The sequence below is a fragment of the Cervus elaphus genome, chromosome 16, assembly GCF_910594005.1.
Source record: "Cervus elaphus chromosome 16, mCerEla1.1, whole genome shotgun sequence".
Taxonomy (NCBI): Eukaryota; Metazoa; Chordata; class Mammalia; order Artiodactyla; family Cervidae; genus Cervus; species Cervus elaphus.
In genome coordinates this window covers 36,702,216-36,714,480 of record NC_057830.1, presented here as the reverse complement: position 1 = coordinate 36,714,480, position 12,265 = coordinate 36,702,216, and the positions used below count along the sequence as shown (strand labels likewise).

Genomic DNA, 12,265 nt, shown 5'->3' with positions numbered 1-12,265 from the left:
ACACAGAGGATGTTAAGGGCACGAGACTGGGCACCAGGGAGAACCAGGTTCCAATTCCTACACTGCCTTTTGTACTTAATGACGTGACCCTGGGCAAGTTACAGAACCAGCCTCTGCCACAATTTCCTCATCTCTGAAATGAGACTCAGAGTACCTATCGCTTCACATGTATGCAAGGACTCAATCAAATAATGTCCACAAAGCGTTCAGCATCACTGCACAATAAACTAAAATCCAAAATTAAATCAGTCTCTAACAACTCTTTACCCTAAAGGTAAGGAGGACAAATAATCTTTATCTGGTCAATAGAGTTGTCAACACATATGTATGCATGCATGCATACCCATTTAACTGTATAGATCTATTTTTAAAAAGCAGCTCTTCAAATTTAAATGTAATTACTGACTTTATAATTAAATGGTATTGAATTAATTGCCTCTGTGTTCACAGTAGTGTGATGAACCCTGTATAACAAAAGTTAAATAGACCCTGTCCTTGTCCTTACAATCTAAAACAGGTGATACTAGGACTTCCCTTGTGGTCCAGTGGTTAAGACTCTGCCTTCCAATGTGAAGGTGTACAGTTTCGATTCCTGGTCGGGGAACTAAGATCTCCTATGCCACATGGGGTGGCTAAAAAGTAAATAAATAAATAAGACAGATGACACTGACACAGACAAATAAGAAGTGTGCATGCAGAGTTGCAACAGTTTTAGAGAAATCTAGGGAGTCATACTATGCATAAGTGTTAAGGTGTAATGCATTAGAAAAAATCAGAATAAACTGATCTAAAGGAAGAATCCAGTGGAAGGGGAGTGGGGAAGACAGGAGAGCCAGCAGACCAAGCAGAGGCATTCCCTGGCTTCACCCAAGTCTTCCGATCTCAGAGGACAATGGCCGCAAGCCCACCCATAGCTCTCCTGATCCCCCATCCCCTGGGCCCCCTGAAAGTCTAAACCCCCTCCCAGCGCCCCCTTTCTCATTCCATCCCAACTACAAAGGCGTCCACCTGGTTTTCACAGGTACCTTCTTCTTCTAATCCTCTCAACCCTTGAAGAGTCTCACATCTTTTTGCTTCTTTTTCTTGGAAAAAGAAAGAATATTTGACTGGGTTCCCCTGGATGGTGACAATTCCCTCTCTTTCTTTTGCTTCTCCTACTGCCTGGCTCTGCTCCCCACCTCCATTTCCTCCCTCACCTCCATCCTCTGAACCAAGCCCTGGTCCCACCACTCTCCTGAAACTGTTCCTAGTACCAAACTCCTATCGCAGTCTCAGAGATCAGCATCAAGTTTGATAGGTCACCAATGACCTCAGATTACTAAACACAATTTCTATTCTGGTTCTCTTTCTCTTCGACATCAGCAATTGATATTGGCCCCACTCCCTCCTAAATGACATTTTCTTCCTGTTCTGTTGCAGGATTTATGTTATGCTGTGTCTCCCACTTTTTCAAAACTTCAGGGAAATGTTTGTTTGCTCTCCTTATGCCTCTTTCCCTAAACTTCATGCATGTCCTAAAATTCACGCCTACAGTGTCTTCCTTGAGAGAAGACCCTTGACTTACCATCACCAGTTCCCATTTCCATCCCAGGAGCTCCTTCATCACCAAAATGCTGATATTTGCTACTGATCTCTAGATCTAGAGCAAGTGAACATTCCAAGATGATGCAAATTTTTCTGTATGGTAGCCATTAGCCATATGTGAATATGGCTACTGATACTGGCACATGGCTGTCCAATATGGTAGCAACTGTCCAATATGGTAACCATTAGCCATATGTCACTAGTGAGTTCTTGAAATGTGGTGAACTTGAATGAGGAGCTAAGCTTTTATTTTATTTTTAAAATTTTTATTTTGATGGAATTGTTTTTGCAGCTGCAAGAATACTGGAGTGGGTTGCCATTTCCTTCTCCAGAAGATCTTTCCAGATCAGGGATTGAACTCTTGTCTCCTGCACTGGCAGGCAGATTCTTTACCAGTGAGCCACCAGGGAAGCTCTTTTGTAGATGACATGGCATTTTTGACCAATATGGGGTATCTCCAGGGCATTGAGAAACCTGGGGGAAAGGGGATGAATGAAATGGGATTTACAGTGGAACCACGTGGGGAAAATGCTATATATGTTTCTATAGGAACTAAGTTTTTAATGTTATAAGGGATGAGAGAGGACAAGATGGTTGGGTGGTTGATTCCATGGACTCCATGGATGGTTGGTCCATTGACTCCATGGATATGAGTTTGAGCAAACTCTGGGAGATGCTGGAGGACAGGGGAGCCTGGCAAGCTACTGTCCATGGGGTCGCAAACAGTCAGACATGACTGAGTGACTGAACAACAATGTCAATGAATTTTAACTTTAATGCACCACGTATGGCTAGAGTTTACCATATTCACATTGAATAGCACAGTTCTTCACAGTTTCACTTATGCACATGATTTCAGGTGGAATATGGTCAAAACCGATGGCCTTCCAGAAGGTATTCCTCCTCCCAGCATCAGTCCTTGGCACCACCATTCCACTTCACACTCAAAGCAAAGTGATATCTTTTGTTTATCCCACTCCATTTCTTCACAGGAGAAAAATGTCACCTATCCCACCATGTTACCTACCTTCTTTGTACCCACAGTGGCTCCCCAGGTTCTCTTACTGCAAGATCAAAATCCTTGACTGGTTTTCAAAAAGACATCCAGGAGAATGGTGTAACCAAACCTGGTCAATATTGTCTTTGATGGCTGTCCCCTGCATGCACACACATGTGCTCATACCCACACACTCAATCACCCTCTCTAGGGGATGAGTTCACTAGCCCATAACCATGCAATGTTCACTTCTGCCTTGCAGCTTGACTTTTCATATCTTACCTTTCAAGATCCAACTGAAAACTCTCTCCCTCCACAGAAATTTCCATGAGCATCTAAGCCCTGCCTGACCTATCTTGCCTCTGAATCCTAGAGCTTTTCCTGATAACTACTGTTTTATGGATGTTATCCTTTTCTCCCCAATCAGACTTGGAGGCAGCGGGTCACCTTCTCCAGTCTGCTTCATTAGACTTAGAACTGAACACACGGCAGATGCTGGATGCTCTGTAAACACTTCTGACTAATAAGCAAGTTTAGGAGAAGGACTGGATGTGAAAACATCTGAGAACTCAGTGAACATTAGACTCACAATGTTAATAATTTACTCCCCGCACTCTCTCATTTCTGCTGATCCTGCTTATCCTGGGTTTCTCCAACTTCAGTTCCTCTTGTATAACTACTTCTTCCCTTCCAGGAAATTATAAGAGCTAACCTCGACAGAGTCAGGGTAGACAGTGTTGGGTCTTCTGATTTCTCCTGGAGATGGTGGCCAAAGCTAATGTCTTGTTTGCCATATGATCGACATGGTTCTATTGAGGAAGTTAACACACTGTAGAGGAAAAAATCATAATGGCCCTTCTGTTACTACCTTGGTGGCACTGGTTACACTATTTAACACCTATGAGTTGCATTTCTTTTTTTTAAATTAATTTATTTTTTATTGAAGGATAATTGCTTTATAGAATTTTGCTGTTTTCTGTCAAACCTCAATATGAATCAACTATAGGTATACATATGTCCCCTCCCTTTTGAAACTCCCTCCTATCTCCCTCCCCACCCCACCCCCTAGGTTGATACAGCACCCCTGTTTGAGTTTCCTGAGCTGCATTTCTTAGGCACATAAAACAAGGATAAAAATATCTCCTCACAACTACATAGGGAAATTACAGAGTTAGGTAAAATAACACTTGAATAATGGGCTATAGAACTGGAGGTACCAGAGGCCTTGTGATTGGCTGGGGCATTTTCATTTTAAAGAATGTTCCATAAGGGATTTCCCTCATAGTCCAGCGGTTGGGACATCACCTTCCAATACAGGGAGTGAGAGTTCAATCCCTGGTTGGGGATTCCCACATGTCTCATGGCCAAAAAATCAAAACATAAAACATGAAACATTGTAAAAAATTCAATAAAAACTTTTAAAAATAGTCCACATCAAAAAATCTTAGAAAAATAAATTACTTATATAAAAAAAAGAATGTTCCAGAAGGGCAATGTTTAAGCTAAAAGAACTCATAAACGTGCAAAATTCAGACTGTGTAAACTAATCTGAAGAAGGAGAATCATCTAGAAATCACCAACAGCCCATGATGAGAAGGGGAATCTGGGCAGGTCTGCTGCCTTTCAGGAGTGTGAGGCAGAACAGACTATAATCAGGAGAGGAACAGTCCCCACACAGGAGTCAGACCAGACATCAGGAGGACAACTTGCTTTAGGTTTCCCACCCATGGGAGCTACACAGGACCTCAAATTTGTGAAAGCGTTTTCCTTTTCAGTTTCTCTTGATATATTAAAAGAGGCTCAGAAAAACCACTTCCAACTTTTGACTAATAAGGGTCACTTTATTATGTTTCCCCACAGACAGAGAATGAGATGGTTGGATGGCATCACTGACTCAATGGACATGAGTTTGAGTAAGCTCTGGGAGTTGGTGATAGACAGGGAACCTGGCATGCTGCAGTCCATGGGGTCACAAAGAGTCAGACACGACTGAGTGACTGAACTAAAGTGAACTGTCAGAACCTGTGTTTTGAAAGATTTAAAATGAGATAGCACACGTAAATATTGACTAACACAAACCATTTGTGCCATCAATGTTAGTTACAGAAGACACATTGTGATTATTTGTTTCTCCTTGTGTTTTTCTACCCAAAGATAGAAAATCATCAGAGTTTTGAACATCATGAGATAAACAGTGTTGCCCTAATAGAATGGCATGGGTCCACCATTCTTTTCCCAAAACTTTTGGAGTTATATGTTTTGAAACCTAGGGTGTTTCAGATTTTGTAAAAGCAACACAGATCATATGTTATGCATTAAATAAGACCACCAGAGAGGCATGGGGCAGCACCCCATAATCAAACATATAAATCTTTTTGCAACTTGATATGTGAATATAAAATCTAGATAAAATATAAAGATTATATGAAATTTATTTAAAATATAGATTTTTGATTGGGTCTTTTATTTTTCTGGAATTGAGCTGCAGGAGTTGCTTGTATATTTTTGAGATTAATTCTTTGTCCATTACTTCATTTGCTATTATTTTCTCCCATTCTGAAGGCTGTCTTTTCACCTTGTTTATAGTTTCCTTTGTTGTGCAGAAGCTTTTAATTTTAATTAGGTCCCATTTGTTTATTTTTGCTTTTATTTCCAATATTCTGGGAGGTGGGTCATAGAGGATTCTGCTGTGGTTTATGTCGGAGAGTTTTTTGCCTATGTTTTCCTCTAGGAGTTTTATAGTTTTTGGTCTTATGTTTAGATCTTTAATCCATTTTGAGTTTATTTTTGTGTATGGCATTAGAAACTGTTCTAGTTTCATTCTTTTACAAGTGGTTGACCAGTTTTCCCAGCACCACTTGTTAAAGAGGTTGTCTTTTTTCCATTGTGTATTCTTGCCTCCTTTGTCAAAGATAAGGTGTCCATAGGTACATGGATTTATCTCTGGGCTTTCTATTTTGTTCCATTGATCTATATTTCTGTCTTTGTGCCAGTACCATACTGTCTTGATGACTGTGGCTTTGTAGTAGAGCCTGAAGTCAGGCAGGTTGATTCATCCAGTTCCATTCTTCTTTCTCAAGATTGCTTTGGCTATTCAAGGTTTTTTTGTATTTCCATACAAATTGTGAAATTATTTGTTCTAGTTCTCTGAAAAAAACCATTGGTAGCTTGATAGGGATTGCATTGAATCTATAGATTGCTTTGGGTAGTATACTCATTTTCACTATATTGATTCTTCCAATCCATGAATATGGTATATTTCTTCACCTATTTGTGTCCTCTTTGATTTCTTTCATCAGTGTTTTTTTTTTTTTACCTTTTTTTTTTTTCATTTATTTTTATTAGTTGGAGGCTAATTACTTTACAATATTGTAGTGGTTTTTGTCATACATTGACATGAATCATCAGTGTTTTATAGTTTTCCATATGTAGGTCTTTTGTTTCTTTAGGTAGATTTATTCTTAAGTATTTTATTCTTTTCATTGCAATGGTGAATGGAATTGTTTCCTTAATTTCTCTTTCTGTTTTCTCATTGTTAGTGTATAGGAACACAAGGGATTTCTGAGTGTTAATTTTTTTTTTTTAAATATTTATTTATTTGGCTATGTCAGATCTTAGTTCTGGCAGTGGATATCTTTGATCTTCATTGCAGCATGCAGGGTCTTTAGTTGTGGCATTCGAACTCCTAGCTGCAGCATGTGGGATCTAGTTCCCTGGCCAGGAATCAAACCTGGGCCCCCTGCACTGGGAGTGCAGAGTCTTAGCCACTGGACCACCAGGGACGTCCCCTGAGTGTTAATTTTATATCTTGCAATTCTACTATATTCATTGATTAGCTCTAGTAATTTTCTGGTAGAGTCTTTAGGGTTTTCTACATAGAGGATCATGTCATCTGCAAACAGTGAGAGTTTTTACTTCTTCTCTTCCAATCTGGATTCCTTTTATTTCTTTTTGTGCTCTGATTGCTGTGGCCAAAACTTCCAAAACTATATTGAATAGCAGTGGTGAGAGTGGGCACCTTTGTCTTGTTCCTGACTTAAGGGGAAACACTTTCAATTTTTCACCATTGAGGATAATGTTTGCTGAGGGTTTTCCATACATAGCTCTTATTATGTTGAGGTATGTTCCTTTCATTCCTGCTTTCTGGAGGGTTTTTTTTTTTTTTTTATCATAAATGGATGTTGAATTTTGTCAAAGGTTTTCTCTGCGTCTATTGAGATAATCATATGGTTTTTATTTTTCAATTTGCTAATATGGTGTATTACATTGATTGATTTGTGGATATTGAAGAATCCTTGCATCCCTGGGGTAAAGCCCACTTGGTCATGATGTATGATCTTTTTAATGTGTTGTTGGATTCTGTTTGCTAGAATTTTGTTAAGGATTTTTGCATCTATGTTCATCAGTGATATTGGCCTATAGTTTTCTTTTTTTGTGGCATCTTTGTCAGGTTTTGGTATCAAGGTGATGGTGGCCTCGTAGAATGACTTTGGAAGTTTACCTTCCTCTGCAATTTTCTGGAAGAGTTTGAGTAGTATAGGTGTTAGTTCTTCTCTAAATTTTTGGTAGAATTCAGCTGTGAAGCCATCTGGTCCTGGGCTTTTGTTTGTTGGAAGATTTTTTTTTTATTACAGTTTCAATTTCCATGCTTGTGATGGGTCTGTTGAGATTTTCTATTTCTTCCTGGTTCAATTTTGGAAAGTTGTACTTTTCTAGGAATTTGTCCATTTCTTCCAAGTTGTCCATTTTATTTTCATATAGTTGCTGATAATAGTCTTTTATGATCCTTTGTATTTCTGTGTTGTCTATTGTGATCTCCCCATTTTCATTTCTAATTTTGTTGATTTTATTTTTCTCCCTTTGTTTCTTGATGAGTCTGGCTAATGGTCTGTCAATTTTATTTACCTTCTCAAAGAACCAGCTTTTGGTTGATCTTTGCTATGGTTTCTTTTGCTTCTTTTGCATTTATTTCTGCCCTAATTTTTAAGATTTCTTTCCTTCTACTAACCCTGGGGTTCATAATTTCTTCCTTTTCAAATTACTTTAGGTATAGAGTTAGGTTATTTATTTGACTTTTTTCTTGTTTCTTGAGGTAAGCCTGTATTGCTATGAACCTTCCCCTTAGCACTGCTTTTATAGTGTCCCATAGGTTTTGGGTTGTTGTGTTTTCATTTTCATTCATTTCTATGCATATTTTTATTTCTTTTTTTATTTCTTCTGTGATTTGTTGGTTATTCAGCAGCATGTTGTTCATCCTCCATATGTTGGAATTTTAAAGTGGGCCAAAGAACTAAAGAAACATTTCTCCAAAGACATACAGATGGCTAACAAACACATGAAAAGATGCTCAACATCATCATTATCAGAGAAATGCAAATCAAAACCACAATGAGGTAACATCTCACACTGGTCAGAATGGCTGCTATCAAAAAGTCTACAAGCAATAAATGCTGGAGAGGGTGTGGTGAAAAGGGAACCCTCTTACACTGTTGGTGGGAATGCAAACTAGTACAGCCACTATGGAGAACAGTGTGGAGATTCCTTAAAAAACTGGAAACAGAACTGCCATATGATCCAGCAATCCCACTGCTGGGCATACACACTGAGGAAACCAGAATTGAAAGAGACACGTGTATCCCAATGTTCATCACAGCACTGTTTATAATAGCCAGGACACGGAAGCAACCTAGATGCTCATCAGCAGATGAATGGATAAGAAAGCTGTGGTACATTTACACTATGGAATATTACTCAGCCATTAAAAAGAATGCATTTGAATCAGTTCTAATGAGATGGATGAAACTGGAGCCTATTATACGAGTGAAGTAAGCCAGAAAGAAAAACACCAATACAGTATACTAACTCATATATATGGAATTTAAAAAGATGGTAATGATGACCTTATATGCGAGACAGCAAAAGAGACACAGATGTACTGAAAGTCTTTTGGACTCTGTGGGAGAGGGCGAGGGCAGGATGCTATGGGAGAATGGCATTGAAACATGTAAATTACCATATGTGAAACGAATCGCCAGTCCAGGTTCGATGCATGATACAGGATGTTCGGGGCTGGTGCACTGGGATGACCCAGAGGGATGGGATGGAGAGGGAAGTGGGAAGGGGGTTCAGGATGGGGAACACATGTACACCCATGGTGGATTCAAGTCAATATATGGCAAAATCAACACAATGTTGTAAAGTAAAATAAATTAATTAAAAGAAAAGAAAAGGCTTTCTATTGGAGGCTATATTTAAAAACAAAACAAATAACCAATAAAAAATAAAATATAGATTTTTATATTCTATAAACTCTATATTCTGAAACCTATATTTTCATAGATCTCATAGAATCTATAGATCCATGTGAGTTCAGGTTGTGTTCACTGCCAAGTTATTTCTGATTAGGTCAGGTCTTAACCTCAAATTAATAATCTAGAAGTATCCATTTTCAGAGTTTTTGAATTTAAGAACTCTAAAGGAATCACGTACCTTTGCTATTCTATGTAATATTAAAAAAAAAAAAAGAAGTAGTATCTTTTAAATCTTCCATTAAGCTTTAGGAAATGTAAAAAACACTGGGTAGCAATCTCAATTTGGGTAGATTCAAGGGATGGAGGTTTGTGACATTGTACAGGAGGCAGTGATCAAGACAATCCCCAAGAAAAAGAAATGCAAAAAGGCAAAATGGTTGTCTGAGGAGGTCTTACAAATAGCTGTGAAAAGAAGAGAAGCTAAAGGTAAAGGAGAAAAGGAAAGATATACCCATTTGAATGCAGAGTTCCAAAGAAGAGCAAGGAGAGATAAGAAAGCCTTCCTCAGTGATCAGTGCAAAGAAATAGAGGAAAAACAATAGAAAGGGAAAGACTAGAGATCTCTTCCAGAAAATTAGAGATACCAAGGGAAATTTTCATGCAAAGATGGGCACAATAAAGGACACAAATGGTATGGATCTAACAGAGGCAGAAGATATTAAGAAGAGGTGGCAAGAATACACAGAAGAACTATACAAAGAAGATCTTCACAACCCAGATAATCACAATGGTGTGATCACTCACCTAGAGCCAGATATCCTGGAATGTGTAGTTAAGTGGACTTAGGAAGCATCTCTACGAACAAAGCTAGTGGAAGTGATGGAATTCCAGTTGAGCTATTTCAAATCCTGAAAGATGATGCTGTGAAAGTGCTGCACTCAATATGCCAGCAAATTTGGAAAACTCAGCAGTGGCCACAGGACTGGAAAAGGTCAGCTTTCATTCCAATCCCAAAGAAAGGCAATGCCAAAGAATGCTCAAACTACCTCACAATTGCACTCATCTCACACGCTAGCAAAGTAATGCTCAAAATTCTCCAAACCAGGCTTCAACAGTACATGGGCCATGAACTTCCAGATGTTCAAGCTGGATTTAGAAAAGGCAGAGGAACCAGAGATCAAATTGCCAATGTCCACTGGATCATCAAAAAAGCAAGAGAGTTCCAGAAAAACATCTACTTCTGCTTTATTGACCATGCCAAAGCCCTTGACTATGTAGATCACAACAAAATGTGTAAAATTCTTTAAGAGATGGGAATACCAGACCACCTGACCTGCCTCGAGAAATCTGTATGCAGCTCAAGAAGCAATAGTTAGAACTGGACATGGAACAACAGACTGGTTCCAAATCAGGAGAGGAGTACGTCAAGGCTGTATATTGTCACCCTGCTTATTTAACTTATATGCAGAGTACATCATGAGAAATGCTGGGCTGGATGAAACACAAGCTGGAATCAAGATTGCCAGGAGAAATATCAATAACCTCAGATATGCAGATGACACCCCCCTTATGGCAGAAAGTAAAGAAGAACTAAAGAGCCTCTTGATGAAAGTGAAACAGGAGAGTGAAAAAGTTGACTTAAAGCTCAACATTCAGAAAACTGAGATCATGGCATCTGGTCCCATCACTTCATGGCAAATAGATGGGGAAACAATGGAATCAGTGAGAAAGTTTATTTTTTAGGGCTCCAAAATCACTGCAGATGGTGACTGCAGGCATGAAATTAAAAGATGCTTGCTCCTTGGAAGAAAAGCTATGACCAACCTAAACAGCATATTAGAAAAGAGAGACGTTATTTTGCTGACAAAGGTCCATCTAGTCAAAGCTATGGTTTTTCTAGTCACATATGGATGTTGGACAATAAAGAAAGCTGAGCACTGAAGAACTGATACTTTTGAACTGTGGTGCTGGAGAAGACTCTTGAGAGTCCCTTGGACAGCTTGGACAGCAAGGAGATCCAACCAGTTCACCCTAAAGGAAATCAGTCCTGAATATTCATTGGTAGGACTGATGCTGAAGATGATACTCCAATACTTTCGTCACCTAATGTGAAGGACTGACTCACTGGAAAAAACCCTGATTCTGGGAATGATTGAAGGCAGGAGGAGAAGGGGATGACAGAGGATGAGATGGTTGGATCGCATCATTGACTCAATGGACATGAGTTTGAGTAAATTCCAGGAGTTGGTGATGGACAGGGAGGACCGGCATGCTGCAGTCCATGTGTTCGCAAATAGTCAGACAGGAATGAGTGACTGAACTGAACTGAACTGAGCAGTCTCAAAACTATTACAAAGATACAGTAATCAAAAGAGTTTGGTATTGGCATAAGATTAACAGACACATGAAATATGTAACAGAGAGTCCAGAAATGACCCATATTCTACAGCCAATTGAATTTCAACAAGGACATTAAGACCATTTCATTAGGAAAAGGATAGTCTCTTCAGCAAGTGGTGTTTGGACAACTGAATTTCCACATGCAAAAGAATGAAGTTGGAACCTTATCTCACACCATACATAAAAATTAAAACGGTTCAAAGGCTTACTTGAAAGTGCTAAAATGAGAAGCTCTTAGAAGGTTAGGAATAACTCTTTGTGACCTGGATCAATGATTTCTTAGATATGGCACTAAAAGCACAAGCAACAAAACGAAAATTAGGCAAACTGGACTTCATAAAAATTAGACATTTGTGCATCAAAGGATACTATCAAGAAAGTGAAAGGAAAACCCACAAAATGAGAGAAACACTTGCCAGTCATATATCTCATAAGGTTCTAGTATCCTAAACACATAAAGAATTCCTGCAACTCAACTACAAAAGAACAAATTCTAATTTTAAAATGGGCCAGGGACTTGGATAGACTTTATGTCAAAGAAGATACACAATTGGCCAACAAGCACATGAAAAGATGTTCAACTTCTTTTGTCATCAGAGAAATGCAAATCAAAACCACAATGAGATACTACTTCATGTACACTAGGATGGTTATAATTAAAAGATTGAAAAAAGGAAAGAAGGATGTGAGGATGTGAGAAATCCTACCAATGTGAGGATGCAGAGAAATTGAAACTCTCATATATTGTTGGTAGGTACATGAAAACTTTTTTGCTTGCTTTTTAAAAAATCACTAGCCAAGATATTGGAACTAAACAACTAAAAGCCTGAATCATAATAAAAAAATTTTTTGCCTTAAATGTGGTGTTTCTAAAGAGTTTGGTTGATTTTAGGAATTCTTTTAATATAAACTACTAATCAGTCTTGGCAACGTTGTCATTTGGGGCTGGATACCTTTTTGTTGTGGGGCTGTCCTGCACATTGTACCATGTTTAGCGGCATCCCTGGCCTCTATCCAGAAGATGCCAGTAGCA

General features: G+C 38.8%; 1 protein-coding gene and 1 non-coding gene across 12 annotated transcripts in view; both read right to left on the bottom strand.

Moving 5' to 3' along the window:
* ADRA1A (adrenoceptor alpha 1A) overlaps nucleotides 1-12,265 on the bottom strand; it is a 176,740-nt gene that overhangs the window by 140,679 nt on the left and 23,796 nt on the right. The window contains exon 3 of one of the 11 annotated variants that reach the window (XM_043927694.1): nucleotides 2,031-3,410. The exons of the other annotated variants lie outside the window; for them this stretch is intronic. Within the exon in view, the coding sequence (XP_043783629.1) occupies nucleotides 3,403-3,410 (8 nt within the window). The 3' untranslated portion in view covers nucleotides 2,031-3,402. Of the gene's footprint in view, nucleotides 1-2,030; nucleotides 3,411-12,265 lie in introns of those variants that run through there. 11 annotated transcript variants of the gene reach the window in all.
* TRNAG-CCC lies at nucleotides 6,291-6,363 on the bottom strand. The gene has a single exon. It is a non-coding gene; the product is annotated as a tRNA-Gly (tRNA).